The following is a 19,199-nucleotide window of genomic DNA, read 5'->3' as shown; positions in this document are numbered from 1 at the left end:
TGTTCTGTGCTTCACAGACTTGAGATGGTAAGTTAGTGACTACCAAGAGCACAGCCTTTACAGTGGTGGCACTTGTTTACAAAATATCTTCCTTAGAGATATGGTTCTAAGTATAATATATTAAGCTGTTTTTTTACTCTTCTAGTTCATTTTCTGTAAAATGATTACATACTAGGATGTGTTGGTGTCTTTTTAGCAACAATGAAACATGGACACCTTTAGGGATCAATACATCTCATGAAAGGAAGGCTGACATATCAGTGATGGAATTCTGTGCCTTGGACTGTGATGGAAGCTCCTTCTTTGGAGGCTTTTAAACAGAGTCTGGATGGCCATCTGTCAGGGTTACTTTGATTGTGCTTTGCCTGCATGGCAGGGAACTGGATTGGGTGGCCCATATGGTCTCGTCCAACTCTGTGAATCTACCATCCTGCAGCACATCAAGGATATGTGGGATATGATGTGGATTTCTGAGTGCTATTCTGCTTTAACTATGCGCCATTTGCAGGATAGTAGTCTCTAACATCTTTCACACGGGAATATTTTCTCTACCACCTACTCTTCGAGTTCCCAGCTGGTCCCTTTCTGTTCGGTTACTTGCAAGGACTTTAAATTTTTCCGCCCAGGCCTCCAAGTCAAGTTTCACTCCAACCACTATGGAAAAAGAGACATTTATGTTAAAGATGTGCTTGCCTGTCTGTCTGAAACAAAAACAAAACCTGGGATCCTAAGCAAAGTTAGATTAGAGACTCTAGAGCAGGGGCCCTCAAACTTTTTAAACAGAGGGCCAGGTCACAGCCCCTCAAACTGTTGGAGGGCCGGATTATAATTTGAAAAAGACATGAATGAATTCCTATGCACACTGTACATATCTTATTTTTAGTGCAAAAACACTTAAAAACAATATAATAATTAAAATGAAGAACAATTTTAACAAATATAAACTTAATAGTATTTCAGTAGGAAGTGTGGGCTTGGTTTTGGCTGATGAGATAAGATTGTTGTTGTTGTTGTTGTTGTTGTTGTGTGCTTTCAAGTCATTTCAGACTTAGGTTGACCCTGAGTGAGTGTCGGGTAAATGACCTTGGATGGCCGTATCTGGCCCCCGGGCCTTAGGTTGAGGACCCCTGCTCTAGAGCAATCCAGAAAATTTATCCAGGATCGTAACTACTGGGGAAGGAGATCTTTTTCAGCCCCCAAATTTCTATTACTGTAGTGAATGAGACACTGAAAATTGTTGACATCTAAAACTCTTACATTTCTTGTGTTTATATTCCCCGGGTAACTTTGCCCCTTTTCTCTGGATCCTCAACTTTATTTCTAAGTGCTTAACTGAAATTTTAAGTGATTGCAATGGAGTTTTATCAAATGGAATGATTGGCCAGAATCCTATTATTAGATCTCTTGTGAGTAAAGCTGTTGAATTAATGAAATTTACTTCTGTTTTCATTCTCCATGCAAAGATTTAGTCAATGAGTCTACTGTAATTGGGACTAACAAACAGGATTCTGGTTTATATCACAAGTAGATTTGTCAAAGCTATAAATGGTTTCAGAGCCCCAGAATCCCAGATTAAATTATGATGTCAAGACAGAAACACAAAGCTATGAAGTCTCTATTAAAGACAAACTCCAGATATTCTTACCTGCTGGTTTCAGGTGCCTCTCACCAAAGTTGAGCTCAACAGCTGTGCTAACAAGGATCCCAATCGTATTGTTTTCCAGCTCCAGTCCTCTGTAGCTGGCTGTAGGGAGAAGAGAAAAAGTACATCTGCCATCTGCTTGCTAAACAATACTGTACCACTGCTAGAAACCACTTCCTGGGTTTTGTGGCAATGACCTACATCTCTGGATGGATTTGTGGGGGACTGTTTTTAAGCCAGTGTCTGTTCCCCATTTCATCTTGTTCACAGTAGAAAAGTGTCACCTTGCTTTTTATGACCATATCTGGTAAGCTAAGAAGCAAGGACATTTTTCCTGCCAATCACGTGGGCATAAATTCAATGGCTAGCCTATAAAAAGTAGACTCATTCAATTAATTGCTGAATTGTAAATCCATACATAGATGAGCCCCACTGATTCAATGGGTCTATTCTAGTAGGGTCTAGCACTGTATTTATGACATGGATAGCAAATATATGGTATATGGTATGGTATTTTATATGGTAAGTCATGCATTATATATGACAAGTCCTTCCTTCCTTCCACTTAGTAGAGCTCCTTAATGAAAAGAGAAGAATTCTCAACTGGGAAAGATTGACGACTTGCCATGTGTTAAAGTTTTTTAGGAACCAAGCCAAAAGCAAGAAAACACTACAAAGATTAGATATTACCAATCAAATCTTTGCAGTAAGCCTTTAAACACAATATCCTGTCTTTTTGTATAGAGCCAAATTAATGGTAGCAATCCCCGCATTCTAGGGATATAAAGAATACTTGCAGATTTTCTTATTTTAAACAAGAACATATTTGCCATCTCTCAACTCTACATTTTTCTATGATCTTTCAAAAACTTTTGATACAGAAATTTAATTACTCCAAAAACATTTGCAGTAAATGTATGTTTGGCAGAAAAACAAATGTTTGCACACCATACCTTTCCCTCCCATAAACTGACTTTTGTAAGCAGTCCCCAAATGATAAAGGAGTTCACAAAAGCAATAACAATTTCACCCAGCAGAAAGAAAATTATTTGTTTTGTTTGTTAATTTAAGGCATTTCAACCCACTAAAGCAATTAAGGTGATGCACACTAGATAAACACTTTAAATAACTAAAAAGCAATTTGAACACTCTAACCAGTGATTTTCAAAGTAAGTAATATTGCTTCTTTGGGGGGGGGGGCTGTAATGATTCAGAGGTACCATAGTAGGGTGGGGTGCAATAGAGGGGGGGGGGGCATTGAATAAAAAGAAACGAAAATAAAGATGGAAAATATTGAAAAACAATTTGTACATGTTTCATCTGTTGTGTAATATAGAGTTAAAGCAGTAGTAAATGCTTTATTTTCCAAGTGAACACACAAATTGCAAGTTATAGCTGATCAGTGGTCAAGTCTGCTGATGGGTCTTAACATGCAAGTGTGGGCAGCAGTGCCAGATTTACCATCGTACTTAGGTGTGCTTAAACACAGGACTCTGTTTCCCAGAAGGCCCATCTTCCTGCCAAAAAAAATGTTTTACCATGGATTTTGCGTATGTGGTGCAATTCTAAATGTGAAGGTGTCCTGTTTCAGAGCGATTCTAGACATAATGATAGAGTTGTAGTCTATGGGAGTGTGCCACAAAGCAGTCAGTGTATGCCTGCTGGGTCTACCTCCTTTAGGGCCCTAGGAAGGGATCTCAAACTTCACTAGCACAGCGCCTCATTGGTCCTAAATCTGGCAGTGGTGGGCAGGTGTCATTGATTGTCAGGAAGTTTAGCATGCTTAGGCAGGACTGTGTGCATATAATGATTTGTTTACAATAGGATAATAAATAGGCACCATATATGAAATTTAATTTAGATTGCTTATGAATTGTGTGATAAGCAGTTAATAATAGTGAAAGTTCAATAAGTAATTTACAGTTTTTAATTCATGCTGCTGACAAAACAGAGCTGAACATTAATGAATTGAAAGCAGTGATTCATCTTTCTCATTAGGATTATTTCTTAATGTTATTTATAATTTTTGTTTTTAATATTATCTTTCGCTATTCTAATTTTCTGTATGTAATGTAAATGTTACAATGGTTGATTTTAATAAATAATTGTATAATTTCAAGCTCCAAGATGACTTGTTTACAAAATCTTTCTTTACTATGTTGTAGGATGCAGGTAGAAATATAGATACAGGCAGTCCTCAAATTACAAACATCTGACTTACAAATGATTCATAGTTAAGAATGGGGTGAGACAACAGGAAGTGAGAGAAATCTTCCTTGAGGAAGGGAAATTCACTCCTGAAAGAGTTATTATCATGGGGAAAGGGTGTCTCCACTGAAGCTTCACCCCCCAGTCATTGTTACCACAACAAGCCATTTTTTTTTCAAAATTCAATTGTCACAGGGATAGAAAATGAGGTGAAATCTCCTGAACAGGAGCACAGACAGCAAAACAAACACCACTGGGGGGGGGGGGGTGTGTTAACAAACCTACAGAACCTATCTTGTTCATAACTTGGGGACTCCCTGTACATGAAAAAAATGCTAATTTGTTGGTGCATCTTGCTGTGTGGTCATTGAAGGAGATAGATTTCTGGGGGGCGGGGGAGTGTTGAGTAGTTTTCTTTTTCAGAAAAGAGGGTGGTAAGCCTTCTGTCTAGGCATTCCTTAGACTTACCATCCCGATAAGGTGGCTTAAAGATGTAGCCTTTGTTATCTAGGCTTCGTCGATAGAAGCTGGCATTGAAAGGTTCTCGGTCTTCTTCCCAATCTTCAGCAGCTCTGAAATGAAATCAACCAGTTCAACTGAATGTCACCATTCAGTTGTGCAAATGAGCCAGATTTATTCAAAAGCCTTTTTAATGGTAATCTCCCTAACTGTTCTTGGAGTGAAAGGAGTCCAAATGTTCATAATACAAATGTTGGATATTACATTTTTATTGTTTGGATGAATAATCCATTCCATGTTGGAATGTACTGGATGACATTATAGACTTATCTGATTTTTATTTTTCAACTGACAGGTGCAAACCTATTAAAAAAAACACTGTAGTCACAAGCTATTTATTTCTAGGGCTGGACTTACCATTAGGTACCATGAAGCAACAACTTCAGACAGCAAATGCTGCATTATGTGTGGAAGTGGCAACCCTTCTGAGTTCACTGGCTATTCCTTTCCCAGGGGGATAGAACTGTGTGTATCATGTAGTCTTTCTGCTCACCCTAAACTAACTTTCTATCCTTCGATGCACTTTATTTCACCCTTCAGTGAAATTAAACCTCAGTGTTTGTCCCAGCTGAACCTCCCACCAGATACATTACCCTACTCATCCATCTCACCCAGGGTTTTAAAATCCTATCCTTTGTAATTGGCTCTGCCCACACAGCTCATCTTTTGTTATTTTATGTTATAGCCTGAGTTTATTTTGTATTATTTTCTTTTGTTATTTTTTATTGTATTTTATTTGATGTATTATTGTATGATTGCATGTTTGTATTCTTTTTGCCTTGTTGTAATTGTTGGGCTTGGCCTCATGTTAACCTCCCTGAGTTCCCTTGGGGAGATGGTGGCAGGGTATAAATAAAGTATTATTATTATTATTATTATTATTATTATTATTATTATTATAGGTAGCGGTGAATGTTACAGTCAGGCAACCATATCCATGGATTCTCCATCCGCAGCTTGAATATATATATTTAATATATTCCAAAAGCAAACCTTGTTTTTGCCATTTTATATAAGGGACACCTTTTACTATGCCATTGTGTATAATGGGATGAACACCAATGGATTTTTATAGTCGCAAGGAGTTCTGGCACCAAATCCAAGCAGATATTGTGGGCTCACTATATTCCGATGCCAGTAAAGAACTGTTATTGGCTTTGTCTGTTGCTGCAGGCAGAAAGCATCTTGGATTAGTCCTGTTTACTGTGCTTATGAAGCCATTTCAGTTTCAACAGAGATGGGTGCTTGACAAATCTATTGTTCTTCCAGTCATAGTTATATCACAAAACAAGCTGTTTATCACATCCCTGACAGGCTGCATTAGGCTCAATGAGTCACCAGCAATGTAGACTCATTTTACTGTCTACCTGTCAGGTTTTAGAGACAATGATCAGTTTTTTGAAATTCCTAAACACCATACAAGTAATTGTTAAAATATAATAGCTGACATATTATGGATGCCACAGTTGGTGACATATACTGGTGGATGTTTTTTTTTAAAAAAAAAAATTCAGTGTGCAATACACGTTCAGTTCACAGCTGCTCAAATGGATTTTTCTGCATGTGTAACAAATGTTGAGAAGATGCAGATAATACCTTATTGGGTGCCCTTGACTCTTCTAAAGACAGTCAGTGTGGTGCAGTGGTTTGGATGTTGAAATAGAACCCTGGGGGCAGGGTTCAAAGTCCTGCTTGAACAGAATTTTTGACCAATAGTAAGGGCTAGAAACCTCTCAGTTTAAGAGATTAGGATAGGGAACCATGCCTGTTTTATCTCACAGTTAAGGACATATGGTATTTATCCAAATTACTAGTTGGATTGGAACTATTAATTGTGTTGTATATTTTCTTTGATTGTTTTCTAATACAGTACTGGGAAACGAACGTACTCATTATATGCCTAGATTTTGGACAAAAACATTTCCATTTTAATTCTGCGTTTAACTCTCTCTTTTTGTTTTTTTCAAGACAATAGATATATTTTAATTTTGACAGATGTTCAGTCACAATTTTGAGGGCTAATGCTACACAGCATGGGTCTAGGCCAATGGTTCTCAACCTGGGGTCCCCAGATGTTTTTGGCCTTCAACTAAAAGAAATCCTAACACCTGATAAACTGGCTGGGATTTCTGGGAGTTGTAGGCCAAAAACATCTGGGAACTCCAGGTTGAGAACCACTGGTCTAGGCTATTGGAAGAACCATTTGTTGTCTCACTTTGGAGTTGTTTCTGACCTGTGGCTTGGCTAAATATGTTCAGAAGAGGTTGAGGGAGTGTGACTTGCCCAAGATGGTCACTCAGAGGGTTTCATGGCTAAGTAAAGATTTAAATCCTGGTCTCCACACTGGCTACCTAAGAGCCCCCGGTGGCGCAGTGGGTTAAACCCCTGTGCCGGCAGAACTGAAGACCTACAGGTCGCAGGTTCGAATCCGGGGAGAGGTAGATGATCTCCCTCTATCAACTCCAGCTCCTCATGCGGGGACATGAGAGAAGCCTCCCACAAGGATGATAAAAACATCAAATCATCCGGGCGTCCCCTGGGCAACGTCCTTGCAGATGGCCAATTCTCTCACACCAGAAGCGACTTGCAGTTTCTTAGGTCGCTCCTGACACGACAAAACAACAACAACAACAAAAACTGGCTACCAGAAGGAAAATATCTTTTCTTATTATTATTAGCTAGGGACATTTGTGTGGAACATTTAAAAACTATGACTGAACTGGCATGTTTAGAATCTTAAAACATGAATTCATTCTGAGGGCCCTTCCACACAAACTTAAAACCCAGATATCAAGGCAGAAAATCCCACAATATCTGCTTTGAACTGGGTTGTTTTAGTCCACACTGACATATATTCCAGTTCAAAGCAGAAAATGTGGGATTTTATTCAGCTGTGTAGAAGGGGCCTGAGTTTAAGATATGCAGTGGATCAGCCCATGGGGATGTCCATACTGTACAATTATAGTGTATTTTAATTGCCTTGGCTTTGCACTAAGAAATCCCGGGGTTTAAAGCTCAGTGATGTATTTAGAATTCTGCCAGAAAGCTCTAGTGCTGTAGTTCATGGAAACAAATCAGAAAATTTTAGGTAGCTCACCAAACTATACATTCTAAGATTCTATGGGATGAATTCATGACAGTAAAAGCAGTATCAAACTGTCTTAATTCTGCAGTATAGATATATCCTATGATTTACAAGATGCTCCCTAATGCACAGCAGTAAATGACAGTGACATGTAGCTCTATGATTATTTCTAGAGGGCTAGCCTAGTCTGGAAGGGATGGGGAAAAGAAAGGACATTTGTGTAATCCTTTTATCTTCCAGCTCATTGATTGTGTACTTGTGTTCAGAGATCACAAGGATATAATAACAGCACTTACTTGTTAGGGAAAACACGGGTAATGCCACCATCGGTTGCAACAAACACAGCTAGGAGGCTATATCTACAAGGAGGCAAAAGTAAAAAGTTACAGCTGTACACAATAGGTTTTAGGAATAGCTTTGAAATGTTCCCTTTTAGACTATAGCTCCCAAAATACCTGTCAGTATGACTAGTGATTGTGCTTGCTAGCGAATTCTGAGAGCTGCTGTCCAAAAAATGTAATGCTTCAAAGCTCTAGCTTAGACTAATATATCACTCCTCCCTGATTTATCTTTGTACAGGTCGAAATCCAAAATCTTAAATACTCCAAAATCCAAATTATCCACATAGGTGGCTGAGACAGCGACACCTTTGTTTTCTGATGGCTTAACGTACACATACTTTGCTTTGTGTACACAATTATTAAAATATTGTATGAAATTATCTTCAGGCTATGTAAATAAGGTGTTTATTAAACATAAATGAATTTCAAATTTAGACTTGGATCCCATCTCCAAGACATCTCATTATGTATGTACTTAGACTTGGATCCCATCTCCAAGACTCATTATGTGAGACTCGCTTATCCAACCTTCGCGCATCCAGCGTTCTGTATTATCCAACACAGTCTGCCTCTCACTGGATCCACAGCTGTTTCAATACATTGCGATGTTTTGGTGCTAAATTTGTAAATACAATAATTACTACATAACTTTACCATGTATTGAACTGTTTTTTTCTGTCAATTTGTTGTAAAATGTGATGTTTTGGTACTTAATTTGTAAAATCATAATGCAATATGACGTTTAATAGGCTTTTCCTTAATCCCTCCTTATTATCCAACATTTTTGCTTATCCAGTGTTCTGCCGGCCCATTTATGTTGGATAAGCGAGACTCTAATGTATATGCAAATACAGGAAATCCAAGATACTTCTAGTGCCAAGCCTTTCTGATAAGGGATATCCAACTATAATTCTTTAGCACATCTATTGGGCTGTAGTACTATGGACTATAAGCTTCCAATTAGCCGTGCCATGTATATGGCAAAAGTGGCACCCCGCCAGCACGAGATCCGCCGGGTAGTGCCTTGGCTGCATTCAGCCCAGTTCCCAGTATCACTTATTTCCTGGAGACCTCTTTCCTTGACCTCTTTCCTTGCAATCCCTTCCAACTATTGGATTCTAAGACTCCTTTCCATGCCATTTACTATTCTATGGGCAAATCACACTCCTGTAGATCTCAATTATCAGTCTTTCAGCATTAGCTATTCTGGCTAGAGTTAATAGGAGTTAATAGCTGAAGTTCATCAACATCTTAGGTTGACACCCCCTATTCACTGTAAGCGCTGGACTTCCTTATGGATCACCAGACCATTTTGTTTTCCTCATTTATGCAGGTCAGCTTAGTTTTCATTGCAAAACAGAGTTTCAGGGAAAAACTTGTATTTTTTAAAAAAATATCCTCTTGCTCACTGTTTTATTATTTACTGAATGCAAATACAGTTTTCTTCCTATATTGGGATTCATTTGGATTATGAAGCACCCCTAAACTGAAATTATATTTACGTGTTTAAGTCTTGGTCCCTCCATACTCTTTCAACCAACTGTTGGGTAATGCCTGTGTCCAGGATAAGGTTGTGAAGGAGAAAATTATCACCTTGAAGGAGAGAAAGAAAGATGAATGTTCTCAATGCAGAGTCATACTTTTCAGATAGCCGTGATGCGGATCCCTCCCCATCTGAAGTGTGATCTTGGGGAATGCACCTCTTCTTCCATCCTGGTTTGTCTTCTTCCTTTTCCCTTGGAAAACCCTTTCCCCTAAAGCAAGGTTTGGACATCATTTGCTAATGACTTACTATGGAAATTAAAGGGGAGAGTTTGGTTGACAGAATTCAGAAGTGACCCTTCTCACTTTACTACTCACCCATTTTACGTTCTGTTGATGTAGTTTCGAAAATGTAATGCGACTCTTCCAGATGATGAGTAACTCAGTGTATTTCAGTACTTTCTAGATTTGCACTACCACTCTACACTTTTTGTTTTTGCGCCATACACTCTGCACTCACAATACTGAAAGTCCAACATGGCTGCTGGTAACTAACCAACTAGACCTATTGCTCCTTCTTGCGCTTGTGTAATGCAGTTGGAGACATGCAGAAAGCGTCTCTGTGTATATGTTGGCTCAATCCGATTCTCTATGCTATATTCTATACCCCCCCCCCCCCCCCACACACACACACACCTTTTTACTCTTGCTTACATAAATTGTCCTCGGAGAACAGGCAATCTCTAGCAACACCTTTATGTTTCACCATGGAGATGGGGGAAGCGAGTAGGAACATGCTTCTTTTTTTATCCATTATAGAAGTGGTAGAGAGCACTGACAAGAAGGCTATAGAGCAGTGGTTCTCAACCTGGGGTCCCCAGATGTTTTTGGCCTTCAACTCCCAGAAATTGTAACAGCTGGTAAACTGGTTAAGATTTCTGGGAGCTGTAGGCCAAAAACATCTGAGGATCTCAGGTTAGACCTCAGCATAGACCAGTAGTTCTCAAATGCTGGCCATCCACATATGTTGGACATATTCTGGGGTTTCTGGGAGCAGAAGCTACCAATCTCTGGAGGGCTAAAAGTTGAAAAACACTGCTCTAGGGTATAAACTCCTGTGTCCTTAAGGTCATTTCTTAAATGCAGGCACCTTCTCCTCTTCACTTGCTTTCCTCATCCAGCAGCGGTGCTGAAAGAAGGGCTTTTTAGTCATCTTTTCTTGGTTCAAGTGGTGTGATGATATTATACTGATGGACACATGCCAAGTAATGTTTTTCTATTTGAACTGTAGAGAAGTGTATTCATCACAAACAGGCTCACCTGCTTCAGAAGGGCATTTCTATTATAGGCAGTCTTGAAAGAGTCTCTAGGTCATTTGATTTAAACAATTTCCCACAGGTAGAGCAAAAAAGCATTTTGTAACACCTTCAATGCTAAGAAATTGTACCTGGCATGAGCTTTGGTGGACTCCAGGCCCCCTTCATCAGGCATCCGATGAAGTGGGCTGGAATTCATGGAACCACAGTCTGATGTTTTTGCTACTAATGATTAATACAGCAACATACACACCTTGAACTGGTGTAAGAGATCTTTTAGCACTTGAAATATAGCCAACACATTCCCATCCTAATTATCTTAATAAATAAAGCGACCGAGGAAGGACATTCTATTACCTCCCAAAACTCATTTTGCTATTGAATTGATTTGTAGCTAGAATAATGTTTAATACGTCTATAACTTTCATGCACTGTAATCACACTCTTTCCTATACTTTCCATATGGAATGAACTGTTTGTCTTAGTTCTTAGCCTTTCTCCTAGGAGCAAACAGGTTGCAGATTGGTAAGGCTTTTGTTAGACCCACAGGATACTAGACTCATATGCACTTGTGAGCAAACTCAGTCATGCCAAGATGGGAAGCTTTTGTAGCTGTTGTCACACAGTCTTGGCAAGTGACATTAATAAATGTCCAAGTTGGAACACTTTCCTCAGCTTAGCACCATTGAACTTAATGCAGCTTATGCCTGAAGATACATGCACAGAGGCCGTGCATCTATTAATCTGGATGGACATTGCTAATCATTTATATTGAGTGGGCAAATTGTTATCTGATATTATTGGACTGCAACTCCCATCACTGCTCCATATTGACTTTGTTAGTTATAGAAGATTGAGTTGTAGTTAACTAATTTCTGGAGAACCACATTTTGCTCATCTAATGTATATTCTTTCATAATATACTGCTGTCATTTCCAGTCTTAGGATGCAGAAATACTAATCCACACTAGCTCTTTCTTCAGGCACATTCAAAGGACATAGTTAAGGACAATATTCAAACTTTTTGGGGCCTCTATATGCCCCTGGAGAAAAAATTTTGGCTCAGGAGGAGCCAGGAGGTGATACCAAAATTGGCTTCTGAGGTACTTATTTAACGCCCCCCCCTTTTTATTATGAGGGCTACAATATTGCAATTTTCACCCTGATGAAAATCAGTGGTGACTGACAGTGGGCTGTTGGACTGAAACTATTCTCAGTCCAATGAATATTGCCAATGGCAAGGTATCATGGAAGATGCAGTCCCAAAAACACCAGGATCTTAGCTGCCCACCCCAAAATAAATGTCATTCCATTTTAACTAAATGTGTCTCCTTAAAAGCAGAAGTATTCTGTTCTTTCTCCGTTTTCTTTAGATTCTTTTACCTAAACAGTGCCTGGTGTTTCTCAAGATGAGTGTGTGTCCGCTGCACATTCCTGGGTACTTACATTGCTTGGAGTCGGGCGTCACCTTTTCCATGAGGGCGATAAAGTTTTCCAGGAATTCAGTGTTGTTATCCGACAGGTTGAGGTCTTTGCAATATTCTCTGTGGTTACGATGAAAAGATTCGTTGTTTGGAAGGATGAAAAAGTTACGGTCAGTTTTTTCCCCTCTAAGAATGGGTATCATCATGACTTTGTATGTAACGTAGGTGAAGCAGTTACCAGAGATGCTGCTGTTGTGCATAAGAACACAGGTTGCATAATATCTGTAGTTGTAGATGCATAGTTTCAAGTTTGATATCTGGTCAGAAATATGCTACAATCAGATATCAATACCTACCTACTCTTGGAATGTATTTCTATTGATTTCTTTAAATGTGTTTTCATGTATGTGAGTAAGAGAGTATATAAGAGAGTGAGGGAAGGCAAACAAGAAACACACAAGAAACTGAAATGTCTCAAAACAGCTATCTATACAAGAGGTCCTAGTCTCTCTATCTGACTGATGCCAGCTTTGATAAGAGTGACCAAAATATATGGATAACAGTGTACTTAAAACAAGTTGTCATGGCTCCTCTCAAGAAGACCTAGAAAACTGCATGGGGTTGATTTACAAAAGAGCACTGGGTAATACTTGGAATTTATTGGCGACATCAAAAACCTGTGGCATTCACTTATTCCTGTACTTCACTGATGCTATCAAATACCATCTGAATGGGCTGCTAATTCCATTATTAAATCAGCACTGTGTGGAACCATAACATGATTTTTTTAAAAATTGTGCAGTAATTGTCCTAGTCCTCTTTGAAAATAAATGGCTTAATTAAAGCCTTTTAGCTAGTGGAAAGACTCATAAGAAAAATAACCTCCCTTCCTTGAAGCTGATCTACTATTTTAAAGCTCTAGAGCAAGAATGGATGGGAATTAGAGACCTTATAAGTCTCCCAGTGGATTCTGGAGAGCTATACTTATCAACTGCAAATATACTTCCTCAACTTGCTAGCAGACTAGGGTAGGCAATACATGATTTACAGGCCACCATCAGGTTTGTCCCCAGAGCTACCTTTTCTGTCAAACAAGGTGCACAACACCTGTCTACTGTATTTATAAATGGAATTGTACTCCGGAAACCTCTTGGAAGCATGTTTTACTAGTCAACAAAACACATAAGATGTGCACCTTGTTGTAAAATAAAAAGCCCTAAGGAATATTTCTTTGCTGCTGCTACAACAAATTCAGTAGTGGTGAATACAGGCTGTGACCCAATAGGTCTGGAGGTAGCAATGTGTTCCCCTGCAATGTGATCCTATGCTGAATAAAGTTTTCACTTGCAAAAATGTAATGTCAGTGGAGTACACTGTAATTCAATGGGGAGACAAACTTCACGAGAAGTTATCAGCTGTGCAAACTGTCTAGCTCTCTATCTTGCACAATATTTTCTGATTTGACTGAGTAGCCAGGAGCACTTGCGAAGTGAGTAGAGTGAAAAGTAGATTAAGCACTTGGTGTCTGGACTCTAAAGAGCAGTGCTTGGGAGGACGCACTGGATTTGGAAGAGACCTCTACATTTCTTGCATGAACTCCCACTGATAATGTTTGTTGGACTTTCCTAGGAAGCACCTTATATTTTCTGTAAGTAGGATGAATGTACTTACCTGCCTCTAGAAGAGGGAAAGAGGTGTTGGTCAAGTGACATAACCAAAAATATAAAGGGATTATCTGGTCTGTTTTTAAAATATATATATATTTATAGTTTTTGCTTTCTTCTCAATAATAAAGAAAGAAAAAACTGAACTTTTGATAAATGTATATTTGCTGTATTCACTCAGTGCTCAACTTCGCATATGCTCTCAAATATGATGCTTTCACTAGCTCTAATCTCAGTCAAACCAAATAGTTAAACATTAATGCCACTGTCCTTTATAGACAAAATCTTTAGTAAGTCTTCATTTTGCATTGTATTAAATTTGCAAAATAATTCTCCCTTTCAAGGAAACTGGGGGACAGGATAGGAAGGAGTGGAGAAAGGAAGTGTGAGCGAAACATACAAAACAGACAAAACAAATCATGCCTGATATTGGGCATGATCTGTATTTAGATGGATTGGCCCATGATTTTGACTGTCGTACCTCCACTAACAAATCTTAAGGCTCAAAGCAACCAAGATGCTAACTAGACTGCACTGTATCTTTACACATTTACCTGTGCCTGAAATGGGCAAGAGCAGCACTGGCAACTTAAAGATTCCATCTTGGAAGTCAATCATCTTTGATAAACCTTACAGGGAGTTCTGCAGCCATGGAGATTTTCTCTTCACTGATAAAATTAGTAGCACAATGCTCTAAACCCATGATGGCGAACCTATGACATGCATGTCAGCACTGTCATGCATAGCCATTTTTGATGACATGCGGCCGCATGCTGCTGTATGAAGAGAAGTATGGGGCCACATGCCAAGAAGGATGTTTCATCCTTGACTCCTGCACCGTCATATGCAATAGCCAAGGATGAAACATTTGATATAGCGTACTGTAGACACTCTGTGCCAGAGGTTTGTAGGCCAAAACAGCAGAACTCCGGCACAGAGCATCTAGTTCTGGGACTTTTGGTTAGGCCGTTAGGGGATCTTTGACCTTACATCCGGCTGGCGGAGCAGGGAGCAGTGGAATGCTGCGGGGATGCATCTCTGGGGGCTCTGTGATCACCATTACCAGCAACCACATAACCACACCAATCATCATTCAATCTACTGTTCTGGGGTGTCATGGATATCTAATTGACCATCATTACTGAGATAAGTGAGGGAGAGGCTGGGAGAGGCAAGGGCCTGTGCTATGGGTGCCATTTTCTGCCATTAGAAATAGCGGCAGCCATCTTAATTTAGATAAGGAACACCATCTTGCAATATAGTGCAGACTCCATTTCACTACTATTACTGTTGTGCATCCTTATTAACCCCTATTTATGCTTATTAACCCTACCCTTTCCTAAAAGAGGTTTATAAATACAGTTATGTATTACAATTATACATTTTGTTACCTAAACTATAAATATCATAAAATTATGGGGTTTTTTTCCCTCGAAGTGACACCCCATCCAGGTTATGCTCATTTTTTTGACAAATTTTGATACACCAAACTCAAAAGGTTGCCCATCACTGCTAGACCAACTCAAAAAGAGTCTGGAAATGCCTTGCAGCAACTTTGGGTCTGCAGAATTCCCCTTTTGGAATTAAAAATTTAAAAGATGGATGAAATGGTGGAAATATCTGGAAGGTTAAGAGTGAAAAGCAATGACATTTGGACCTGCCATAAAATTACATGAATAAGGCGGGACCGTTGCATGATACAAGCTTCACCTGGAAAAGTTTTGGGCTATGACTATAAAGAAGCCTGTAGTGTCAATTAGCACACTGATTCTGAATTTAAGTCACAAGGATGAATAGAGATTATTTCTGGTTGCATCGCACTTCTTCAAGGCATATGTAGCACATCTGGATGACATGATCCTTCAAGTTTTGTACTGTAATGCTTTGAGAAACAGATAAGTTTTCCAGCAACGCCCATGTGCTACATAAGGACAATTCCTAAAAAAATTCCTTTAAAAATCCTACTGAAAAGAAGCCACATTCCAATCAAAATCAGGGGGAGGATGAAAGAGATCTTGCATTTTAAACAAATGAGTAGAAGAAGCAACTTCAGCAGCCATGGGAGCTGCCTATGCTCAACTTTCCTCTTCTACACAACTGTTAAAAGTGGAAGACCGCTCCTTTTCTTTTCTTCTTGGTGATTGTACTACTAACCATTGCACTGAACTGACACTTTGAATTATTGAGGGAAGGTGCGTCAGTCTTATCAGTGTATGTGGGATCCATAACTTGATGAAAACTCATTAATGTTCTATAGTCGACTCAATACTTTAAGTTACATGCTGTTTTAATGACCAGTAAAAAGACCAAGAAAAGTTGCGGTGTAGATCTATAGATAAACAGTGAACTATCCATACTTGCTATGGATATGCCTTTGTATTGGACAGGAACATCTTGCAATCATACACATGTCACAGATACCTCCAGGCGACTGTTTATACTTCCCACCTGTCAGATTCTGGAAAATGAATTTACATCATTGCAATAGCACTAAAAACATGTTTTCATGAAGAGGTTGGTCAAGAGTTTGTGTTAACCTGTTAATGTTTGTAATCACATTTTAGCAGAGGTAGCTGAGATGCCAGTTTTATTTTCCGCATTATTATCCTCTTGGTTTTTTCCACTCATTTATTGCAAGTGCTCTTACATCCTGGCTACCCACATCATTTTGCTTCTCAAAGACCTGTTAGTTCACAACACTGCATCCACCTATATATCTACACACATGTACAAATATATGTGCTTCCACACCCACAAATAGATAATTAATGATATATGGTTTCTGAAAATTAATGTGGGCTACTGCCCATATAAGTATTGATGAGCTATTATTGAGCTATATTAACAGATTGTTTGGCATGATTCATTTTGAAAGTTTAGCAAATAGTACAGACAGAACTGAAGAGTTCTCACATGAGCCGATAAGACTTGAGGGCACAGGATGCTTTTCTGTTCTGAGATAGCAATCGAGAGACCTGCTTGGATCCTGGGGTGAGAAACTTGTTATTGCAGGGATCCAGGGGAGCATTTTTAGTCTTCTCTATTATATTATAGAACAAACACAATCTCACAGAAATGTTCATTTCATTTTTAAAAAACTTGTTAGCTTCTGGACTACACTTCAGTTTAAATATGGTTTTGGTCCTGAATATATACAACTGTCCACTTATTTGATATATGCTTATCAACTGCTTGCTGCAAAAAGGCAAATGAAAACTCTCTCATCTAAAGTTACTAAAACAACTATTTTGACGGTTCATATATTCTGGACAGAATTTATACAGTTTTTGGTATCAGTATGTCTGATATTGCAATCCTATAAATATCTGAGAGTAAGGCATATTGATCTAAATAAAGCTTATTTCTAGGTTGACATATATAGGATCACATTGTTAAGCTAAATATAAAATTGATTAATAAATAATATAATGATAAGTATTAGGGGTATAAAAGAGCACACCTGCTAAAATTTCTGCTTCTACATAAGGCACAAGGAGGGCAGGGATTCTGTCCATTTTTTTTTTTTTTTGCATTTGGGCATCTAAAAGTTATTTAATTTATTTACTGCATTTATATATTGCTTCTCTCACCCCTGGGGGGACTCAAAGCAGTGTACATCAAGTAATGGCAAGATTCAATGCCAACATACTTACATACATTATAGAACATATTTAAAAGAACAGCGATTCCCAAACTTTGGTCTTCCAGGTGTTTAGGACTCCCAGATGAGTTAGCCAATGGTTGGTAATTCTTGAAGATGAAGCCAAAAGTATACAGAGAAAGTTTGGGAAGCACTGCAAGGGGAATATCGATTAGGATCTTGTTATTGCTGACTGTCCACTGTAATTTTTTATCTAACGCTGTCATATCATGCAATTGACTTTAATTAACACTACATTCCAATTAGCCTCACAATATTTATTTATTTATAATATTTAGAATCTCCAAGGAGCTCAAGATGGCTTCTCATCTCTCCATCAGGCCTCTAAAGTAGATTAGGTTGAAAAAATACAAACAAAAATCACTCTGTAAGCTTTAATGAATGGGGGGATGGGAACTACTTTTAACTACTACATTGCAATGGGTGAATTGCAATGTAGTAGTTAAAAGATGAAAATCAAACTTTGGGGAACATAGCAAAATGGTATTCCTTTTGTAAAATGGAAAAATCAAGTTTGGTTTTAAAAAATGGTGGTGGTGGGGATATTTTCAAGTCACAGATTGGTTGAACCTGTGGGTAAAGAATCCATGGCTACAGAGAGCCGACTATATTTTCTCATTATAAATGTATTTCTTCTGACTCCCAGAAGGTCTGTAGCAATCTTATATCCTTCTGAATCTCCTGCATTTTAAAACAATTTCTACACAACCCAGTGGCTTTCTAAAAATGAGTGTTATTTCCCCTTAAAAAGTGGCACAGTGAATATTTATGCTAACAACATTTTTATGCATTTGTGAAAACCCCAAATATGAAGAGAAATGATTTTAATATCATACTGGTGTTACAAATTGTTTATTTAAAGGATCAGGGATCAGGAAGAGCAGTGGGGAATAGATCCACCTAGCCAATCAAACCGAATAATAGGGTAGTTGCTATAAACAACTCTAGCACTGGAAAATATAACCTAAAGTTATTTCAAAGGAAATCTATATAGTGTTGGGAATAATTTTCCTACCTTTTAAAGTTTTGTTGTTAGTGGTGTTTAAGTCAAATTTTGTATTAAAAATTATTTTTCAGAATTGACTAACATGATGGCATGAGCTCAAGAAGCTACAAACATAGTTGTCTCGTATTTTTGTTTTGCATAATGATTTTCAGAAACTATACCTATATATGTATGTGTATGTATAGATCTCATACGCAGGCATACATATATATTTATATATATACACACTCTTCTTATGTAGGTGAGTGAACAGAAGGCGGGACCCTGCGCTGCCAACCACAGTGGTGTCTCAACAAGGTGCAGGTGGCAGCTGTAGTCTCAAGAGTGGCACACAGGCAGACGAAAACACACAAAGAAGAAGAAGAAATGACCAAGACTTTGGCACAATGAGGAGGTGTCAGCTCTAAAGAGAGGTGGGAGTGATGGAGTAGAATATTTAAAGGTGTGGCAGAGAGGGGAGTGGGAAAGGAAGCTGAACCAGTCCTGGGGTGGGGAGGGAGTGGTTGGATGGACACCTCAGCAAGCTCACACGCAAAGCTACCTTGGAGCAATGAACACATGTCCCTCGGACTCAAAGCTGTTTGGCAGCAGGTATTCAAAATCTGCAACAGAAAGGTAACGTTATCCGGCGGGGGTCTGAAATGGGGGAAGGAGAAGACGGACTCAGTCTCAGAATGGGACAGAAGAAGAGAAAGTGAGAACGGCGTACAGGTGGGGAAACAAAGAGAGAGACAGAGAGACAGAAAGAGAGAGCATAGACTGGAATCCAACAAAAGAGGCAAAAGAACTGACTGAATTGAACAAGAGAGAAAGGAGAATATTCTTTGCATTGTACAAGAAAAGTTGTAGCC

At 38.8% G+C, this 19,199-nt stretch overlaps 1 protein-coding gene and 1 long non-coding RNA gene across 10 annotated transcripts in view; one reads left to right on the top strand and one right to left on the bottom strand.

Moving 5' to 3' along the window:
- Positions 1 to 19,199, bottom strand: part of CACNA2D2 (calcium voltage-gated channel auxiliary subunit alpha2delta 2) — an 809,616-nt gene that overhangs the window by 16,139 nt on the left and 774,278 nt on the right. For all 3 annotated transcript variants that reach the window (XM_067463620.1, XM_060765787.2, XM_060765788.2), the window contains 7 exons: positions 18,890 to 18,950; positions 12,040 to 12,137; positions 9,298 to 9,388; positions 7,751 to 7,813; positions 4,319 to 4,422; positions 1,646 to 1,744; positions 560 to 654 (listed from right to left, as the gene is read on the bottom strand). In XM_067463620.1, coding sequence (XP_067319721.1) covers positions 560 to 654; positions 1,646 to 1,744; positions 4,319 to 4,422; positions 7,751 to 7,813; positions 9,298 to 9,388; positions 12,040 to 12,137; positions 18,890 to 18,950 — 611 coding nt within the window. The remainder of the gene's footprint in view (positions 1 to 559; positions 655 to 1,645; positions 1,745 to 4,318; positions 4,423 to 7,750; positions 7,814 to 9,297; positions 9,389 to 12,039; positions 12,138 to 18,889; positions 18,951 to 19,199) is intronic.
- The window catches only part of LOC132769140 (uncharacterized), a 58,506-nt gene that overhangs the window by 21,727 nt on the left and 17,580 nt on the right, over positions 1 to 19,199 (top strand). For all 7 annotated transcript variants that reach the window (XR_010909167.1, XR_010909164.1, XR_010909165.1 and 4 more), the window contains exon 4: positions 18,590 to 18,761. This is a non-coding gene — a long non-coding RNA (uncharacterized lncRNA). The remainder of the gene's footprint in view (positions 1 to 18,589; positions 18,762 to 19,199) is intronic.

This window comes from Anolis sagrei, chromosome 2, assembly GCF_037176765.1.
Source record: "Anolis sagrei isolate rAnoSag1 chromosome 2, rAnoSag1.mat, whole genome shotgun sequence".
NCBI lineage: Eukaryota > Metazoa > Chordata > Lepidosauria > Squamata > Dactyloidae > Anolis > Anolis sagrei.
This window is presented reverse-complemented; position numbering and strand designations above follow the sequence as displayed.